General features: G+C 41.8%; 1 protein-coding gene across 3 annotated transcripts in view; it reads left to right on the forward strand.

The window, feature by feature from the left end:
- The window catches only part of LOC147030992 (sickle tail protein homolog), a 276,462-nt gene that overhangs the window by 220,489 nt on the left and 33,116 nt on the right, over positions 1–22,857 (forward strand). For all 3 annotated transcript variants that reach the window (XM_085875631.1, XM_085875633.1, XM_085875632.1), the window contains exons 8-13: positions 5,994–6,121; positions 8,853–9,028; positions 10,183–10,319; positions 17,340–17,487; positions 20,834–21,197; positions 21,609–21,819. In XM_085875631.1, the coding sequence (XP_085731757.1) occupies positions 5,994–6,121; positions 8,853–9,028; positions 10,183–10,319; positions 17,340–17,487; positions 20,834–21,197; positions 21,609–21,819 (1,164 nt within the window). The remainder of the gene's footprint in view (positions 1–5,993; positions 6,122–8,852; positions 9,029–10,182; positions 10,320–17,339; positions 17,488–20,833; positions 21,198–21,608; positions 21,820–22,857) is intronic.

The raw sequence follows: 22,857 nt of genomic DNA on the forward strand, positions 1-22,857 counted from the left end.
GGTTCCACTCCTGGCATCACAGAAGCAAGCATCAAGAGCTCGCCATTGTGGAGGCAGGTGCAATTACGATCCCTGACTGTCAACATGAGGACGACAGGTCAGAAAAGGTTCAATAACTGGCCACTACAGGTTGGTAACAGCACATTAAGCAATGATGCTGGACTACAAGCAGATGCCGTGGAGATAGAAGCAGCAATGGTTGTGGAACGAGACATTGTTGGCACAATATATGGACAAGTTATAGATCTAAGCATGAAGTAGTCACTGATGTTTCAAGCAAGAACATCTTAACCCCAAAAGACAAAGATGTGCTGAAGCTAAACAATTATGTTCTCGCACTAATTCCTGGAGAGTTAACACAGTACATGAGCACTGATTCCATTAAACCCGAAGACGAGCGAGCAGGAATCTGGGATGCTACCTCGTACAGGTGGGCTCTTTAGTGATGCTCATACATAACCGAACTCCAAGAAAAGGTTTGCTTAATGGCAACTGCTTAATTGTAAGACAACTACACTTTTTTATTCTCCATTAAGGAATACATGGTAGTGGCAACATGGCAGAGAATGTGTTCATACCGAGGATCGACCTTGCTCCCAGCGAAACTTACCGACCTTTCGTAATTTATGAAGAGGAGGCAGTTTCCTCTAATACCGTCTTTCGTGAGAACCATAAACTAATCACAGGGGCAATCCTTCAAAACGGTTGGTATCTTCTTGCCAGAGCATGTGTTTGGTCATGGGCAACTTTACGTTGGTCTCAGCACAACTAAAGATGAAGAACACTTGAATCTGCTGATTTCTACACATGAGAATCAGTGAGTGAGTGTGGGGTGGGGAACTGCACTGACCCATTCTGTAAAAGCGGGCTGGTACCGATACATTGCCCAACTTGGTTTTAATTTTTTTTGTGGTTTTCAACACCAGTATATATCAAAATGTGTGAAGGGTGACGAGTGTTCCCACGATCTCCATGGTCGGACATAAGTCCTGCGCATGCGCATACCACAGCGTAACCTCTGACCCGGAGGAATCAGCCCGGCCACTCATGTCAAAAGATGGAGATTATTTGGTCACCATTGGTTAAACATCAAACAGAGCCGCCTATCCAGATTTTGAGCTTATTTAGCCTTGTTAGGATGGCATACCGTATAAATATCCAACCAATGATGATGATATTCATCGCGTCGGACTTACGTCCATCCATGGAGATCAGGGGAGTGATCGTTACGCTCCACACATTTTGATTTCTATCTCCACCCGATTGCACGTGCCTTCTCCTTTCTTGGTGAGCATTCGTGGGAACGATCTCGGTGGCAGACAGACTTTTGTTCTTTGTGGATTATGCGGTTTTACCGGGTGAGACATAATCTGTAGCTGATGTTTTCACCCAGGAGGTACTATTGGAATGTGTGTGTGTGTATATATATAGTGTATGTGTGTGTGTGTGTGTGTGTGTGTGTGTGTGTGTGTGTGTGTGTGTGTGTGTGTGTGTGTGTGTGTGTGTGTGTGTGTGTGTGTGTGTGTGTGTGTGTGTGTGTGTGTGTGTTAACTGGGTGGGAGCACAAAAGTTTTGAGAAATTTTAGGAAAACTCCCACCCACTTCAGGACACGAGCTGGGACCCCAAAAGTGTACAGGGAATTTAGTAGGGCTGGCCCCAAAACGGTGGGAATAGTATTGTGTAAAATCAATGTACAGTACCTTTAATGATCATGGTTAAGCTGATATTACTGAACCAGCGAATGTTTGCACCTGTGGAAAATGGCGAAACTGCAAATGCCAAACCCATGAATGAGTTTACATGTGGAGAGGGAACAGCTTCGTATGGGTGGAAACTCAAAATCATAATTGTCTTGAGAAATTTATGAAACCTCCCACCCACCTTAGGACACCCGCTGCACCCCAAAAGGTTCCCCAGAAAGTTTGGTGGGGCAAGCCCCAAAACTGAGGGAGTAGTTCAGGGACAGACAGACAGACCTAAATATAGGTCTGCCAGACTCACACAGCAGCCAGACAGACAGACAGACCTTGTACACGGGTACACCCACTCCGTATGGGAACGACAGGAAGGGTAATGTTATTATCCTCTCTGGTATATGTCGATTACAGTAGATCGAGGCTCAGGTCCTTTAGTCCATGGTGGATGCGAAAAGCATAGCATGCCTCAAGGATGTCAAGATTCCTCCAGATTTCTTTGAGATTAGTGTTAAACAGCAGGAGCAAAAGGTAATCAAATGTTTTGTGGTTTATATATATATATATATATATATATATATATATATATATATATATATATATATATATATATATATATATATATATATATATATATATATATATATATATATATATATTTTTTTTTTAGGCCACGATAAGCTTTTTGTCCACGTTAACAGGGCGTTTGTCCATGCAGGAAAAACCCCTTGCGGAGAGGGGGTATTATTGGTATTAATATTGTTTTGTAATCACATTAATACATATTATGCTGTTATCGTTAGTGTTGTTATTACCCTTGCTGGAGGAGAGGTTATTGCATTTGGGTTCCTTTGTTACTCGGTAAAAAAAAAAAAAATTTTGACCAGTATGTTGATCGCCTCCGTTTTTGTTTCAGCTCGGCTCAGCTTAGCTCGGTTTGAGGTAAACATAGGTCAAAAGGCCAATTTGGGCCAAATTTTCCAAATCCTCAATTTTCATCCGATTGAGTTGAAATTTGGGAAGGATTTATATATCAGGTCACTGAATTCAACCATCCATTATGTTTGTGGGTACCATCGGTGAAAAGGTCAGCAAACACCGAAAGGTCAACACAGGCCAAATTTCTAAAATCCTCAATTTTAATCTGATTGACTTGAAATTTGAATGGCATTTGCATATCAGGTCACGGAATTCAACAACCAATTAATTTTAAGGTCAATCCAGGCCTAATCTCTAAAACTGATCAGGCCACAAACTATATATTGTTAAGGATTCAGCGGTGGCGGGATTCTCACCCGACTCTTGGCGCCACCCTCACCACCGCCGTCTCCGGGGTTTATAACGCCGGCTGGCTCGGCACAGGCCTCAGGTCACGCGTCTTCAATCGCAATACCAACGTACCCCTAGACCTTACCAGTTGGGGAAATAGACCCTGGTTACAGACTGGTTTTGTCAGATGCCGAGCGTTTTCTGCCAGTCTGTAACCATTTTAGTTTTATATGCCAATCGAACGGAACGTTCCTCAACGCGACACGAATTAATCCAAAGCGGTGACTTCATACGAATCAGCCAGATTTATTGGGGAACATTGGGGATCACAACACAAGCCAAATATTCACGACAATGTTTTTTTTTATCAATCTAGAACCCGTTCTTAACTGGGGAACTACGGATTACGGGTTTCAAGGGGATCCCTACTGAGATATACCTTAAACAACATGCAGACAAGACATAGACAGCATGCAGACAAGACAGAGTACTTGGAGATGTTTCATGGACGAGAGGAAAGTGTCAAAAGCACGAATGTCGCTCGTAACAAGCGGATGTCCACGGATTCGAGCCCCCAAGCTCGAGCACGCCGCGTGGAAGGATGGCGCTCACCCTCCTTTGTCGCACCGCACGCGGCCTCCGTGCACTCACACCCCGCGTAAGGTCGATGGCCTAAGACCGCTAGATCGACGGTGGGCTCCAGCTGGTTTCTCACAAGGTCCAGCATACAAGTCCAGGCCTGGCCTGTTCACCAGCCAAGGCAAAATCGAGGTGCCGGGCTTCGGCAGGCTGGGTCCATGGGATTCCAAGACGTCATCGAGCCGTGAGGTGAGTAGGGACCGTCAGAGGCTCCGTCGTTAGACGCAGGTTGAACCTGTCTATCACCTCCTCTCGAAGCCAACTCCAGACTCACACAGCAGCCGGGTCCTCTCCCTCGGAATCACCACTTTCTCTCCTTCGTTCGCTCGCTTTGAAGCCCGACTGCTCATCCAGCAGATCGCGCATCGACACCCGTCGCCTCTCTCCTGCCTTCCTGCCTCGAAGCCCAACTTCATCTCTGTCCTCTCAGTTTCTTACCACTTTTTCTTTTTGGGGCGCGCCCCTTTTACGAAGCCGACAAAACTCCCCTGAGTTTCACTTCCTTCTCTAGGCCACTCCCTCTCAGCCGACTGGGCGGGGCCTCGTCCGGAGAGGGGAAGGAAGAAGAAGAAGCCCTCGGCACACCACCACTGCACAAATAAATAACAGCCTGTGACATCTCCCGACACACATGTAACGTCCATTTTACCGAACAGCCTGGCTAAACATGCATTTAATGGGGGATCTGAGCTAATCCTTTATTTAGTAGCAAACTAAGGGCCATTTCCATAGCAATATATATATATATATATATATATATATATATATATATATATATATATATATATATATATATATATATATATTACACTGTATCTCAAAACGTTGTGGACGAGTTATGACATAACAAGGTGGATTAGTTGGATAGGTGACAAAAACAAGTGGATTCGATTTTGGTTTGGATCCGCCCATCAGTGGGATACAAAATGTGAACTGTTCCACCTGGCAGTGGTATGCGCTCTGCCGTTTGCCGTTTTACTTTGTGCTGTTTTGCCAAGTTGTCACTCCATGAGTGATTTTTCATTTGTTTGTTTGTCTGTTTGTCCGCACAGAACGTGAGTGTGTGTATAATTTACATTAGACCCTTTACAACCCTAAAACCCTTTAAGACCGCTAAACCCTTTGGACCCTTTACAACCCCAAGACCCATTAAGACTACAAAGACGCAACGGTGATGATGGTTGAGTCTCGAGCCTCGTGTAATATCGCCCATGGTTGTATCTCTCCATTTTCATAAAATGAGTCAAAACTTCAAACTGAACTTGGGACTCCAGGAAAAATTATTGACTTGAACCCATGTCATTCAACCCTGTAAAATTTGTCAACTCAAAAGGTTCCAAGCACTGTCTGCACACTGTCTCACTCTGTCTGTCTGTCTGTCTCTCTCAACTCCATTCCAGCTTTATGTTCAATCTATGACTGCTCCAGTGAAATATTCCTTTCCGGCGTTGTCATTCCCATTGTGCCATTGCCTGTAATAAAGTAATAAAGGCAAAGCGAAATGACATTCCACAGCCACAGAGAGCCACACCTTGCGTGTGGGGCTCACCCATGCTCCAGCTTGCCTTTGCCCTTTATTTGCCATTTTGTGCCACTCACTCCTTCAGCCTATCACCATTTTCCATTTTATATTCCAGGATTATTGGTTTCCTTTATGCTACATGATCTTTGATACGCTTATATTGAGTCTTGGAAAGAAAAAAAGAAATAAAAAAACATCTTTCACTTTATTATGTTGACAATAATGGTCGAACAGCAAAGGTAAAGAGGCAATCGTTGTTGTATTTGGACTAAAAGACCGCTCTTTCATTAAATCTTAAAAACACCTTCAAAATCATCGCTCGGGAAGCACTGTAAACGCAGTGAAACTTGGAACACAATGCTTGCTTTTAAAAACAGTGTGACAAAACGGCCCCTTCGTACTCTCAGCTTGACTGCCTTTGATCATGATGTTCGTATCCCACATGTAACAATCTTCCTTCTTCAAATCCTCTCGAAAGGGAGCAATCCTCGAAGCATGGCTGATTGCTCCCCAATGTGCCCAAGCCCTCCAGTCTTTTGAGCCCTTTCTGGACAGAGGGAATTCACGCAGCAAAGGAATTCCACTTTAATAATACCCACACGTGTCAAAAGCTCTGCTTCCGCTTTACATCTCCGCCCGTTAACCCATGATTAAGGTGCTGTGCTCTTTGGGCAAGACTTCACATGCCGTCGTCCTTACATTTTGTTCTGTCTGAAAGTTCGACAAGTTTTGAAGTGGGAGGGTACCGGTGAAATTGTAGTACGGTATTTCTCATGGGAGTTGCTAAACTGTAGTTTGTCTTCCCACCTTTTACCTGTGTGCTCCATTCTTTTCACCTCTCTTTGTACCGTGTCTTTCTAAACCGCAGCTGCGACGGCGTTGAAGTCTACGGGGATGACGGCAGGTGAAAGGCAAAGGTTGCGTGCCACAGCTCGGCAGTTACAGGAAAACGCCGCACATTTACGAGGGATTCTGGCTGAGCTGAAGCAGACACAGGTAAGCCTCGTGTAGTCTTACACACCTATCTCGGCCTCATCATCGATGTCTCAACTGACATTTGCCTCGCACCAGAGATTTTCTGACCTGCATGACCTCTTATCTTTATCGTTCTCAATTTTCCTGCGTCTCACTCTTACTGTAGTAACCTTTGTCTGCTTTGTATACATTCAAATGGCACTATCGATCGGCGGTAGCGTGCTCACTCACCGATGTACTCAAGAAGTACAGTCACGCCATAACTTATTAGTCCGTTGTAATCCAATCATTTGGTGCCCCATGATGGAATGCGCGACTCTTCCAAGTTAATATTAACCCGGCTTCCTTTTCTGCACCCACTTGTGAAAATATTGGTTGAACGTTTTATTTGACGGGGGTCGGTCATTGGATTGATTGGTTGAAAAAGTAACATTCTTCCTCGAGAACAATTGGGATATAAGTGCATTGTCACGGAGAGAGTGACGAAACAAAGTAAATGATGTGAAAGATAACTTTGCTGGATGGGTTGGCCGTTGACATGATCAATCTTATTATTCTGATGCTTTAAGTTGATCGGAAGTTGTTCCACTTTTGTGAACGAGTTTAAAACGCTTGCCAGACTTGTTCCAAACGCTGAATATCTGCTTTTTCTTGCCTTCTAATTGGTCAATTATCTTGACTGAATCTCGACTCCCCCTCCCCCTGATACTGGGGCTGTTTACAAGTGGTTTCAAGACATACTTGTTTATTTATAAGATTTTTAAAATTCTTTTTCATGCCTATTAATATTTAATTATTTTCTTCTTGGTTCACGAGTCAGTAAGTGACCACTCTATTCGTTATGTGTGTCTGTCTGTCTGTCTGTCTGTCTGTCCCGAGCATAGCTCCGTGGGTTTTGATCCGATCCTGATAAAATTTTGGTGGGAGGTTTATATCATGATCTAGTTGTGTTTTCCTGAGAATGGGCGTGCTGCGCCCATTATGGGCGGAGCCACGCCCAAAAAACATGTGTTTTTAGGGGGTAGCCAATTTCAAGTTACATCTTCTCCGAAGGGGTTTGTCGAATCTGGTAGGGGTTTCGGTATTTGGTTATCCCAATGGCACCTGCATAGCCCCACGGAGCTCGATTTTTCATTTTCGTCCCAAGGTCAAGGTCACAAACTTAGAAAATGTCAAAAAATTCAATAAATTGGGCATCGAGCTCCTAGGGTTTTCAACTGTTTCGAATGAAAGTTGGTATCCAAGTAGTGCTCTTCGAGTACTACAACTTTCATCATTTACGTTTTTCCCGATTCCCGCCAGTTTGCCCGTGGCGTCCCCTCGAAAGTCAAAAAATAAAAAAGGCGAACCGTGTACATTACTCGTGAACCATCACCATCTCCAGTCTTGTTTTTATTATTATTATTATTATTATTATTATGATTATTATTATTATTATTATTATTTTTCTTTCTTTCTCACTTATCACTGGCACATCCATTTGATGTAAACATGGTAGTTTACCAGTACCACGAAGCATTGCCTCGTCGATACTATCGAAGAGGTGTTTGGATGTCTGTCTGTCTGTCTGTCTGTCTGTGTCGCCATGTTTCTCAGAGATGGCCAAATTGACCTTTGTCAAACTTTTCGAGGTTCATCAGTGAGTGCTGCAGAGTGTTTTCGGCAAAAAAAAGAATAAATTGAAAATTAAATAAAAAGTTGGATTTTTTATCACTCTCCAGTGCCTCGGCCTTCGTGATGATGTGAAAGGTGATATTAAATGACCCCCCCCCCAACCCAATTCTTTAGGCTTAGAAGGTGCAGGGAAGTGTTTTAGGCCCCCACATCAATAACAGAAAAAAAAATAGAACATGTTTCAGGCTCTGCCGCAGACCATAGTCGGTGAAAATGTGGCAGAGCTCATGGGTTGGACTCTGACAAGCGAGTTGGGGCAGGACTTTGGAATTTGGCGACGGTACGAGTAATGAACACACGAGTAACATATATTTGTTATTTGAGTTGTTGTGTTACGTCTTCCATGATAATTTGTTTTCCCGACGATTGCCAAGGCAGCCAATCAAATACAGAGCGAAAGACTGTCGTAAATACCTTTGGCACTGTCATCCTTTCATCGACCCCATTGAAGTGACCCCTGAGTTACTTCGTGGATCTGGGTTCACACTCTCAAGTCCCACGTACAAGCCCCACAGGATCCCGCTTTAACCAGACTCCATGTTGTTATTGTTAGAGCATCCTCTCGGATGAGATACATGTCGCGTTTGTCTTTTTTATTCTGTAGAGTGTTGTTTGATTTTGTGCAAAACTTTCTGCATCAACATCGTCTCGGCCGCCACCTTTCAACGCAAGTGGGTGTTAATGGCATTCGTTTCCCCAAATATGAATGTACCGAATGCATTTTGGATTGAAAAGCTTTATGTTAGTAAATCATCGAGCTGATTCACACAGGTGTGCAATGTGCATCAAGGGGTCCTGGCTTACAAAGTCAAACACATGTGATCATAACAAAGAGGGCATGGTGCACCGATTGTTGACATTGACGAGTATCATTTCAACTTTGATGTGCGATCTGCTCGCCATCTTGGTTTTCATGGATTTTTCCTTCCAAACAATAAATATCGAGAAAGACAAAAGCCACTCTTGGTGAGGCTATAAGACGACATATGAACTTCACACTCTTTACAGCTTTCACATGGCAAAATCCATTGATCTTTCTGTCCTTAATCATCTAAATAAACACTACAACCTGCTGCAGATTGCCTTCCGGGTGGCATGGCGTTCTGAGAGCACTACGGTCGGACAGGCGGCGTTAGATCGACTGGCAAGGTTGCTGGTCCACCATGGGATGCCAGCCCAAAAGCAGCGGCTGCAGGCTGAGGACGAGCGGCAAAGATACATCAACCGAGAGCAACTAGTGATCTACCAGCTCAGGTAATTTTATGATCGATGGTGGTAACCCTGTCACCTGCAATGAATGCGTGAGTAATTTGCATCACCTGGTAGGACGTTGGCGTTGCGGGGCTCCAGATTGGAAAACTGGTGCCGCGTGAATTTGTTCCCCCAGATCGACAACTCCGATTGACCGATCATCCGTTTGTTTGTGTTTTTGGTTTTTTTTTTTTACATTAAACAGCGGATTAAACTCGATCGACACTGACATCCGTTTTTATCCTCATCATCACCTTTGACATCAGACACAGCTTCACTCCGTCTATTCGGGCGGGGTTCCCGGTGAAAATGGAGTCCAAAGGGGTAAAACAACTGGACTTCATTTTGTTTCGTCGCCTGCAAACCCACGGCGAATGCGACAACTTTCCACGACTCGATTAATCATTATCCTTTTTCATTCAATTGCTTTGATTTGCTTCCTTTGTTGGTCTCTAACTTATTCTGAAATGTTGATTATAAAATGTAAAGCAAGTTGATGTGCGATTCGACTCTGGTAAATTGAGGATGTAAATGGCGTGCAAAGAGATTCAATGAATCGCTGGCTGGATTAAGAGATGCTCGGAGTACAACGGTTTGTTCGGGACATGGAATGGAATTACAGGATTGCACAGACAGAGAATAAAGATTTCATCGACACGTAAACAAGTGGGACAAAGCGGAACAGCTCTCGGTAGAGCGCACACCTCCGCCAGGCTGAACAGTCTCTTAATGGTGAAGAATCACGAAATACATTCTAGCATGCGGATCTTCAGGACAATCAAATCTGTTCGTCCTCGTCACGCGCCAAACGCGTTCACCACGTTTCGTCTGAATCCGTCCACAGCCTTTTGAGATATCCTTCTCACTAACGGACAAACAGCTGGTGAATACATAACCTTCGCCCACTTTCGGTGGTCGAGGTAATTAATAGATTCGAGTAAGTAAATTAAACTCGGAGTAATACATTTGCACAACCTGCGTCGGGGTGGCGACCAGTCCAGGATTGTGCCCAATGACCAAGGAGACTGCTTGAGGCAGCACCAACACTGTGCACAGAATGTGGTCCCAATTGATGGATGGGTGGATGGATATGCGCAGCAGATGATGTGATGCTCTAACCTACAGGGGGCACTGCATCTTTCCTTTGTTTCGCACAGTGAGCTGGAGCGTGACGTCATTGAGCTGCAGGAGCAAGCCAGGGTCACTGCTCGAGCCAACCCGCTCCTGCTGGATGCTGTCGAGGAGAAGGCGGCGTTGCTGCGGAAAGCTGGAGAAGGCCTGGCAGAGTTGCATGGTTAGTTGTAATTAAGGTGTCTTCGATCGAACCTCCACTTTTGTGCGTCGACCCTCACGTGGCAAATTATGACCCATTTCTCATCACGACAGCCTTCGTATGCCATAGTTGTCTGAATAGCCGTCGTTGCAACAAAAAAAAAAAAGAAAGCAAGAAATTGATCTCTATTTTCAGGTTCTGAAATCTTAATTTAATCAACCTGTACGTACAGAATGACTCGAGAGTTGAGAAAAGAGATCTGTAAGTAATTCAGTTTTTAGTTCAATCCCTCATGGAGTCACATTTTATTAAAACGCTGCGGAAAACATGCTGAACACATTGCAGAGGCGGTTTATCGGTCTCACTCCCGTTTCGCTCGTTAAGAACATCTTGGTCGAGGACCATGACCAATGAAATCTTGAATGCTGATTGATTTGATAAAAATATATATATATACATATGTTGTGTGAGCAAAATATTGATAAACTTCATAGCTGGAAGGGTGTGTGATAACCATGCTCGACCAAATATCCACTTTCTGTGTTTGAAATTTCTTGGATATCTATCTTCCCTTTGGCTCTTTATCCTGCCGCTCCTCATCCTGAACCTCATTCTCTTCCTTTATTTTCTGTAGATTCCACCGCCCTGCTGGACAGCTTGCGGTTTGTTAATTGCGGTCAACTGTCGCTGACATTAATGAATGAGAGTAATGAAATGCTGTAACAAATGAATACCTTCCACTGACCATTTAAACCTGGTGTTAGCTTAACGGTTAAGGTGACTGGCTGAAGATCTTAGGGTCTTGAGTTTGAGCCCCTGTCGTGCCATTAAATAACACCAGGTGGGTTGATTCAGAATGTCATCCTTCCAAGGTTGGCAAAATGAGTGCCAGCTTCCTGGGAATAGGGAGCACTGCATCAGCAGGACATCCGCGCTCCTAGCTATGATGCAACCAGCAGCCAGAGGCTGCATACGACGTGATGACCCTGATGATGATTGACCGTTTGTGTCCCATTACGGCCATTGCCACGAGAATTACAATCGGCATGCGTGGTCTGCCACGTAAATACTATAATGGGACACAAAATTGTGACTCCGCAATACAACTACAAACTGATGGACGGTACTTGATTGGACGTTGAACCAAGAAGTGCCGTCCAACAGATGGGATGTTCAGCTGGAGACTCATCTCCCGGCGTTAATTTCTCGTCACGTTAAAAATCCCATGTTGTCTTTCAACAAAGGGTAGGCGAGTTATTAGCAAGACCCTGGCCAAGTACTAAATTGCCTCTGCAGCGAGCTCCAGTCGAACGTCAGTCCTGGCCAGCTTGTTCGTGAAATACTTGGTCCTCTCTTTGAAGTTGTATGAACCCCTAGTACCTGAAAATGGGACATGGCATTAAAACACGATGAGGAAGTATTGCACATCCATCCATATAATATTAAATTGCAATAAAGTGAAAAAAGATTGACAAACATTATGGAGTGGAAGGCAAGAGATGGAACCATTGAACGACTCCTCGAGTAACAGGTTTCAGCCGAGTGATCCAGTTCCACGATCCCAAGAACCGTTGTTTATTCTCCATGTGCTTTTCAATAGTACAACAATGAACAATAATTAATATTGTCCTCTAATTCATTCGACTCTTCATCATGACATCATACACATCCTGATGTGACATCATACCTAACACGCAAGGGTGTTGCCTTGTTGAGATTTCAAAACAGGAGAGAACATGCATGGTTTGGCATTAACAAATTTGGGATGCCTCACTTCTTTTCCTCAATGGTCAACAAAAAAAACAATGTCGGAAATCTGTAATTATTTTGAGAAAAGCGATGCTTGATGATCCTCTTTTGGATGCGACAACACAAACGGACTGCTTTAACCATCAAATAAATGTCAAGGTATGACCATATACTCTTCACAGAGCATCGAGGCACCCGTTGACAAGTCATCAGCGTTGTTGACTGAGAACCAATCCTGGAGAGATTGTCACTGTATCACAGCATGCCATTGGCTCGGGTATGAATTTCGAATTTGGCCAGAATTCCGGCACACAATGGCCTATTCTTACAAAATACACCATGGCATCAGCCATTTCTGGCATATGTGACCATGGCTTGATGTCACATCTTGTGATGGCGCGCCATTGACGCAGCACCATGCCCGCAAAGCATCAGGAATACAGTTTTGAAGTCGGTTCGGGATTCAAATCCAGACTACGCAGCTCTACGGCGATGTTTGTTACCTCTGAGCGATACTGCCAGCCCACTCCATTGTGACTCACTCCACACTCGTTCATGCTCAAGACCGGTAGACGATCAAAAATAACCAACGCTGCTGGTTTCAGGTCTGATGAGAGGTTCGAAAGATGACATCATTTATTCTGAACCCGTGCTTTATAATCACTGAGCTCCACTCGGTTTGAATCAGACCAAGTAGAATGGAGAACTCGTCTTGCCGGTGAAGGCGAGTGTCGATCTGCATCGGCGGACGTGTGGAACGATGGATGAAATCGACAGGACATTGATCGAGATGCGCTAACCGCCGTGCGTCCGCTTCTCCTGGCTTCTCATCCGGAGTTTAGCGTACCTCGATCAATGTTCCGTTGATTCCATCAATTGATTCAGACTGTCGTGTTCCACATCTCGTGGAGTTGTGTACTTTATTCCTTGATGTAATACTTCCTCCATAATCCTTAAAAAAAAAAAAAAAATACATCATTTATCTTGTAAAATTCCTCTTGATAATGGTTGTACGTCATAATGCCATTTATCTTATTGAGTATGTGTCAAAAATCAAACTTCAGCCGCACTTCCTGTTAGCAGTAGTTCGGCAAGATCCCTGCAGTGATTAATCTGTCCATTGCGGTGACGTCAACATTCAATAATGTGGTTCTGTGTAAAATGCAAGTGGTATTTACACAGGATGGTGAGGTTGAGCAATCTGGATTGTAAGTAAGAGCGAAATAGCATGGGAACCGAATGACATTTACAACACGGAATGGGCTGAGAGATTGTCGTGTGTTCTCTCCCCACCCCATTCCTGGTGCTATTTTTACGTGGGTCGCAACTTGTTGGCAATCACAGCTTTGCCCACAGTGACACCGCTCGACGGGCTCTGCCATTGAAGACGTTATTTGAGCTGTCGTGGTTCTCGAGTCATTTTGAGTCCGTCCAAGTTGAACTCGAACGGCTCCCGGTGGAGCGCACACCTCCACAAGACTGATTCATTTTTCGTTTTGTATCCCACTGACAGGCTGGATCTGCATTGGGACCTTAAATCTAATCAATTCGTCCTCATCAGGCACCCAACCCGTCCAGCAAATTGAGTCCGGATCAGTCCATAACCTTTCGAGATATCCTGCGCACAGACAAACAGGCAGACAACAGGGGTGAAGACACAACCTCCGTCCACCTTCGGTGGTGGAGGTAATTGAATTGTCACCACTGTAAAAGCCAGGTGGCTCAATGTAAATGTCCTTCAGGGAGAAAGACGATTTGGGAGAAGACCAATAGATGGCTCCACTTTTCTTCTATTTCAGCATTGTGGCCGTTAGCAGATGCATGTTGCTTATCTCCTGCAACTCCTTCCTTCCCTTTCCTTAGCCAGACCGTTTCACCACCCTGACCCTCTCTTCTACCGAAATGGGGTACATTCGGACCCACAGGCACATGTGATCATCATGACACAATTGGTGCCGGTGCCGATATAATGCATTGTTCTGAACTCGGTGTCTTCCCGACTGCATTCATTTCTTCTCCAATTTGAAAATGCACTGTATTTTGTGACAAGTAATGGGCTCAAAGGCTTCTTCTTGTATTTATTTTACCATTTCCTTAAATTTGGTTGTTCATGTAAGAGTATATTGATGTCGGTAGGCCAGCTGTGTGAGTATTACGATGTCCCGTCTGTGTGTTTGTCCATTTGTCAGTCGAATAACTGGATGGCGAGGGCATTTAGAATCACGAAATTTGGCACAGAGCTTCATATTGTGAATGTCTCAAACAAGTTCAACGTTGAGCTTACACGGAAAAATATAAAATTAAAATTTTTTACAGGACTCTATTGACTCACACTGCGGCCACATGACAGTATCGGTTGGCACGCTCTGGAGCGAAAATTGCATTCACAGAAAACAATGGTCTCATTAGTCTTGTTCCTCATCGAAATAAAGAAACCTCTCCCATGCTCTGGAAAACCTTATCCTGATGTTTACAGACAACTCAGTCTTGTGTTGTACAGTACCCACATGCCTCCGTTAGGCAGACAACAGCTCTCGAGTGATCAGCCTCAACATCAGTCATGACTCTTCCTTGGCCAACCACATCGTAAAGCTGGCCTCAAAAGCCAGCCACGGACTGCACATCCTCCATCAAACCAAGCCTTTCCTTGGAAAATCAGAGTTGCTTACAATGTAAGCCTTTGTTTGTAGCTCATTGGAGTATTGCTCTCTGCTATGGGCTGGTGCCCCAGCGTCACATCCATCTCTTCTGCATTATGTGGAATATAAAGCTCTCGAATTTATTGCATTCTCCCGTGATGAAGCCTGATCGATGATCTTTATTACTCCCATGAACGGACACAAGGTCCATTTGTCTCACATCACAGGCAGGTCTGTGGTCTCTCTTTTTCTCGCGTCTATTCTCCGATATTGCTCCCTCTGCTCTTTCCATCCTCCGGCCCTCCCCAGCAATTCCCGGATACGCGTGTTCTTTCAGTAGCCCCCTCCTGGTTAAACTTCCAAAATCCAGACCGACTGCGCACATTAACTGTTTTATTCCTCGCTTGTCTTGTCTTGTCTATGGAACCACCTTCCAGAGGCTGTTCTGTCTCACTCTTCCCCCCAGGACTTCAAACAAGCAATGCACCACCTGTTGGCGCCCCCCAATCCTGATCCATTAATCTTTATTCCCAGTACTCCCATTAACCTTTCCTAACTCAACGATTTCACTTGCTAGTTTCAGTTTCCTTCCCTCTACCCCCCTCTGCTTTCCTCATCCTTCAGTCCCTTGATGTTTGTCCCAATGTCAGTTTTACCTTTCTTTGCTCTTCCTGAGCCTCGCTCCTGTAAAGAAGAAGAAAAAAGTGCAAGTCTGCACCTCCATTGAGTTATTTCTCGTGATACTACCGTACCTGCCCTTCCAAGAAATGTTGACAATGGAGCGACTATAGGGATATAATGTTACAGTGGGCAGGAAATGGAGAAGAAAAGATGTTTTTGGGCTTCAGTGGTTTGGATGAGTGAGCGAGAGTGACTTGGAGGCAACTTGCCCTGTAACGATACATGACAAGACAGACATGTGGAGGCCGATTTCACAAATGAGAGAAAAGAGGAATGAAGGAATGAAGGTAGTGCAAGTTTGGACTTGGAAGCGTATAACCTTGTCGATTAGTTACTGGATTGAGCACTCCTTGGAAATGAGTGTGACCGCATTTGATGAGGGAGAGACGGAGAGAGGGGAAGGAAGGATGAAGAAGGAAGGGAAGAAGAAAAAGTTTGATATCAATTAAAAAGTGACCAGCAGGAATATATCAGGAGAGAGAAGGAAAGGAAAGACAGATGGGAAATGAGCACGGACGTGTAAGCCCAGGAAGCAAATGCAGGAATAGCACGAATGCATGAATATCAAATTGTCCAATCAACTGTGTGCAGGCAAGTCCTCAAACACATTCCTGGACGAGATGTCGGATGGGAGTCACTGAGGGATAAATAATAAATATATACCAGAAGATATATGATGACAAAATTAAGCATAATAGCATTGAGTTGGAGAGTGGGGAGAGAGAAACAGCTCGGGATGGCTGAGGCTCACCCGTGCTCTGATCGAGCAATAGGGAAAAGACACAAAGACCGACCAAGACTGACACAGGCGGTGAGATGTAAGAACAGCACAACGCAGGTACGCCGACAGATAGATGGACAAAACATGGACCAAAAGTAAATAAATGATCGACAAAATGTCCTGAGCTTGCGGTGACAGTTGAATGAAAAGGAGCAGTCTATAAATCCGAAATAATGTAGTGAGGTTCATCCTCGAGTGATCCTCACAAACTCAGCAACGTACGGTTGACTTGTATTTTTGTTGCTCTATTTCAGTGATACTATTTACCTACGCCATCAAAGGTGGACAGAGGTCATATTTACACCTCTGTTTGTTTGTCTGTGAGCAGGATATCTCAAAAAGGTACGTCTGGATGGCGAAACTTGGTGGACAGGTTGGGTGTGTGACAAGGACCAATTGATTAGATTTTGGTGAAGATTCGGATCCTATAATTTTTAAAGTGATTCTTCACCTTTACAAGAGAGGCCAAAAACGATATGTAGCATGATATGGTATTTCAAAAAAGTTGTGAAGGGAATATGACAAAATTTGGTGGATGAGTTGGGTAGATGACAAGAACAAGCCGTTTTGATTTTGGTTCAGGTCCGGATCCAGATCCGGCCTATCAGTGAGATACAAAACGTAAACTGTTCAGCTTGGTGGAGGAATGCAGTCTACCGAGTGTAATAGTTTATTACTGAGCTCATTATCCTCCAGCCAGTTGTTGCAGCCATAGACACAACAAGTTTTGGGTCTTGGTGTTTACATTTAACGACTTCAACGAGCACCCTGCAAAATGTCAAGCCAAATTTAGCCATATGCCAGTTCAGTTATGTCACAAACCTGTTCTGTTCTTGCATATGGCGGCTTGGCTGTGATGTAGCTGTCATTTCTTTGAGCACAGCTGTGCCACTGATGCTGTGCCCCTCAACCAGTACACTGGTACTCATTTCATTGACCTCAGAAGGATGACAGACTGAGTCGACCCCACCTGGTGTAAATTAAGCAGCCAACAGGGCTCAAACTCATGGTCCTCGGATCCCTAGCCAGCCACCCTAACCACGAAGCCAACACCAGGCTTCAAACCTCTGTATCAGTTTATGTTCCTCCATGCCGTTGTGTTTGGTAAACCAAACAGCATTATTATTTTCTGACATGTTCTTTACTTCATTTCCTAACCACTAACATCTCACTTTTTCCAATGTTCCATAGCTGATTTTCCAGAACTACAGTCACGCCTCCAGTCCGTGATACGAATGGAGCTCGAGGCAATGCGTTTCATCAACGATGAGCCTCGTCACCTTGAGGCGCTGTTGACCCGCTGCACCATGCTCACTGACTCACTCAACAGGCTGCAGCGGTAAGCAATTTATGCAATTAGGGTAAACATTTTTTTTCTTCTTCGTCTTCGATTAGGGGGAACCATACCTCCTATCAGGAGAATTGCCATGTCACTATCAGAGTCGAATTAAAAACCTATCTGGCACACTAATGCCCTTCAGGAACAGGGGAATCTATCTGGCTTGTTTGGTGCCTGTTGACACATTTTGGTTGACTCTTAAATGCCAAGGAGGAAACTTGGGTTGGGCACGTAAATACTATAATGAAAATTGCAGCTGTGCCAACATGCCCCAAAAAAACAAGAAAAACCCTTAAAAACTGAGAGGCCAACAATGTGGAGTCTTGTTTGTTCTTTGGTAGGAGACCTCCTTCAAAGGCCAGGTATTGGAAGCTCATCGATGGAAAGAAACTAATTTTGGTTGTGTGCTCGCTTCTGAGTTGTCTGGTCATGGATTTGATCTCATTTGGATTTGAATCCTACAAAAAGTCTTGTCCCAGTGCGGTTCAGTCAGAATATGCTGCATATTGGAAGATGCCATTGTGTAAATCCGGCTGTCCCATCTGCATTTAGACTGTGGACATTCAAAATCCAATGGCGTCTTATGTTTTAATCACAATAAAATGGCAGTGATCACATGATTACATTTTGATCAAAATTAAATGGCAGTGATCACATGATTATATTTTAATCACATTTAAATGGTGGTGATCACATGATTATGTTTTAATCACATATAAATGGCACTAATCACATGATTATATTTTAATGACAATTAAATTTCAGTTATCACATGATTATATTTTAATCACAATTAAATGGCACTAATCACACGATTATATTTTAATCACAATTAAATGGTGGTGATCACATGATTATGTTTTAATCACAATTAAATGGTGATCACATGATTATATTTTAATCACAATTAAATGGTGGTGATCACATGATAATATTTTAATCACAATTAAATTGTGGTGATCACATGATTATATTTTAATCACAATTAAATGGTGATGATCACATGATTATATTTTAATCACAATTAAGTGGCAGTGATCACATGATTATATATTAATTCCAATTAAATGGCACTAATCACATGATTATATTTTAATCATAATTAAATGGTGGTGATCACATGATAATATTTTATTGATGATTAAATGGTGGTGATCACATGATTATATTTTAATCACAATTAAATGGTGGTGATCACATGATTATGTTTTCATCACAATTTAATGGCACTAATCACACGATTATATTTTTATCACAATTAAATGGTGGTGATCACATGATTATGTTTTAATCAGAATTTAATGGCACTAATCACATGATTATATTTTAATCACAATTAAATGGTGATGATCACATGATTATGTTTTAATCACAATTAAATGGCACTAATCACATGATTATATTTTAATCACAATTAAATGGTGGTGATCACATGATTATATTTTCATCACAATTAAATGGTGGTGATCACATGATTATATTTTAATCACAATTAAATGGCACTAATCATATGATTATATTTTAATCACAATTAAATGGTGGTGATCACGTGATTATGTTTTAATCACAATTAAATGGTGGTGATCACATGATTATATTTTAATCACAATTAAATGGTGGTGATCACATGATTATATTTTAATCACAATTAAATGGTGGTGATCACATGATTATATATTAATTACAATTAAATGGCACTAATCACATGATTATATTTTAATCACAATTAACTGGTGGTGATCACATGATTATATTTTCATCACAATTAAATGGCAGTAATCACATGATAAAATTTTAATCACAATTAAATGGTGCTAATGACATGATTATATTTTAATCACAATAAAATGGCAGTTACAACATGATTATGTTTTTATCGCAAACTAAATTATAGTGATCACATGATTATATTTTCATCACAATTAAATGGCACTGATCACATGATTATATTTTAATCACAATAAAATGGTGGTGATCACATGATTATATTTTAATCACAATTAATTGGCTCAAATCACACGATTATATTTTAATCACAATAAAATGGTGGTGATCACATGATTATGTTTTAATCACAATTAATTGGCTCAAATCACACGACTATATTTTAATCACAATTAAATGGTGGTGATCACATGATTATATTTTAATCACAATTAAATGGCCCTAATCACATGATTATGTTTTAATCAGAATTTAATGGCACTAATCAATTGATTATATTTCAATCACATTTAAATGGCACTAATCACACGATTATATTTTAATCACAATTAAATGGTGGTGATCACATTATTATATTTTAATCACAATTAAATGGTGGTGATCACATGATTATGTTTTAATCACAATTAAATGGCACTAATCACACGATTATATTTCAATCACAATTAAATGGTGGTGATCACATGATAATGTTTTAATCACAATTTAATGGCACTAATCACACGATTATATTTTAATCACATTTAAATGGTGGTGATCACATGATAATATTTTAATCACAATTAAATGGTGGTGATCACATGATTATATATTAATTACAATTAAATGGTGGTGATCACATGATTATATTTTAATCACAATTAAATGGCACTAATCACATGATTATATTTTAATCACAATTAAATGGCAGTAATCACATGATTATATTTTAATCACAATTAAATGGCACAAATCACATGATTATATTTTAATCACAATTAAGTGGCAGTGATCACATGATTATATTTTAATCACAATTAAATGGTGCGAATGACATGATTATATTTTAATCACAATAAATTGGTGGTTATTACATGATTATGTTTTTATCACAATTAAATGGCACTAATCACATGATTATATTTTAATCACAATTAAATGGCACTAATCACATGATTATATTTCAATCACAATAAAATGGTGGTGATCACATGATTATATTTTAATCACAATTAAATGGCAGTGATCACATGATTATATTTTAATCACAATTATATGGCACGAATCACATGATTATATTTTAATCACTATTAAATGGTCTTGATCACATCATTATATTTTAATCACATTTAAATGGCACTATTCACATGATTATATTTTTATCACTATGATATGAATTTTTTATGCTTTGTGATTATCCTTGTTAAAATGATTGCAATGCTGTTAATACTTGATTGACTTGTTGAACACTATAAAACCTTTATTTAGCTATTTGATGTCACGTTACTTTGAAACTACACTGGTGCAACACTTTATTACTGTCACGTTACACTATCTGGTTTAATGGTGAACAATGTTTTTGGGTTGACTGTAATCACTTGTGCTCTGACTCACAGCAATTCTTGATAACATCTAACCACAGAATGGCCAGCAGGAGTCCAACAGTGTTACCAGATGCCCAACCCAAACAAGCCGCCATGCTGAAGATCCCCACCACGCCTCCTGGGCGCTCCCCACGCTCATCACCTCAACCCCCTACACTTGCTGTCCAGCCTGTGCAAGCAGTTATGGTGGATCAGCAAGCACATACAACTCCCATGGAACAGATGGCCCAACAAGATTTAACAAATTCATCAGCTTTGGAACAGGAGCAACCTGTATCTGGCAGTAAGGAGAGGCATGTAGGGCTCTTGACCACAGTTGGAAAAACACCCTGCTTGCCAAACGGACAGGATCGACAAATACTACACACAGTGGAACTCTCCAATCGCTTGGTGACACTTGAGGTGTGTTAGTGCTGGACAAAAATGGCTACTGAATGATTATGGGGATGCAGATGCAGTTCAGAGTGTCTTTTTATCAACTCACAGATCTCTCGTGTTAAAAATTAAGGGTTCAAGGTCCTAGAGGTACAGTGGCCATATACAGCGATGGAGTGAGATTTGCACATTGTGATAAAACTTGTCGTTCTATAAATTTAACAACAAACCTAACTTGAACTTATGCAAGTTTTTCAAAGTTCCTTTAAGTTTCTATTGTTAGTTATCTGGAGCAGTGTTGTACTTATGGTCAAAGCTGTCGAGCATTGCAGTAACTAAGAGGCACATGGGGAGATAATGAAGTTGAGCCTTGACATTTGGAGAGAAAATGAAAACGACAATGGTTTTACAGATTTACATGATAGTTCATATGTCCAGGAGTTGGAGCACGAACTGGAGGAACGACGGCGAAGCCACAATCGTTTTACGGAGCAAGACTTTGATCGTGCCGTGCAGGAGGCTGCGGATACCATGTCCTACCTGTCTCCGCATGGGCGAACCCCTCCAGTACATTGTACAAGGGCTGAAATATCACCAAGTCCCAAGTTCAGTGAGAATCAACATGAAGAGCTTGTAAAGCTGTCACCGGGTGAGTATAGATTAAAATCTATGTCTGGGATTCAATACTTTATATGATCAGGATTCAAATACAATTTGATTTTCAAGTTTCATCATCAATGAGGCATCACTATTCCAAATATGCATTGCTCCCATAGATTATGGTAGAAATTTGGAACCACCTAGACACTACATCTCACAAAGCAAGACAAAACATAAGATGAAATCACATTCCTTGGCAAGGTGTCAATACACCATTTCTCAAATACTGAGTTAACCAGGAATGAGACCTCACAAAGCAGTGCACAGCACAAGATAGAAGCACAATTTACATGGTAACTGGTTATGTTAGAGAATCATCCTGCCACTTTATCGTGAGACAATAGATGAATAAACTAGTAGAGACGTATTCAAACTACACCACCCCCATGCCAAATAAATAAATAACAAATCCTAAAGCGCGTGACAATGCCGGGTCGCCCGGCGATGCTGCCTTGCAGCACATGGAGATGGAATCGGGAGGGAACGGTGTGCAATAATTTATTCATTAATTGCATAATTATAATAAATAAATAATAATCGTAAAATAATTAATTTCTTTATGAATTGGCTCATAGCATTCCTAAACCATTTCATCAGAATCTGTAACTTCTTGAAAATTAGGTAATTAATCGAAAAATTTAATAATTAATTGATTCATCAATAAATCAAAAATACCCTTTGTAGCAAAATCAGTTGTTTACTGTCATGTCCAAATGTCAGCTTCCCAGCTCAAAAGGTGTCTGAGATATTGCCAGGCTGATAAAAAAATAAATAAGTAATTAATAAATCGATAATAATTAAGTAATTCATTGATTAATCAAAAATCGCAGTTGATATGTTGATATGGAATCGCAGGAATCCATCATCGCAGTTGATATGAAACCTCATCTTAGATCATAAATTTGGATTCAGACTCGGTCGCTCCACCTTGGATATGCTGTTCCTACTCACCCAACAATGGATGGACGCCCTCAATGTCAGATGATCAGGGCCGTCTCTCTGGGCATATCTCATGCTTTTGATACAG

This window comes from Eptatretus burgeri, chromosome 3, assembly GCF_056783735.1.
Source record: "Eptatretus burgeri isolate ZD-2024b chromosome 3, Ebu_testis_v1, whole genome shotgun sequence".
Taxonomy (NCBI): domain Eukaryota; kingdom Metazoa; phylum Chordata; class Myxini; order Myxiniformes; family Myxinidae; genus Eptatretus; species Eptatretus burgeri.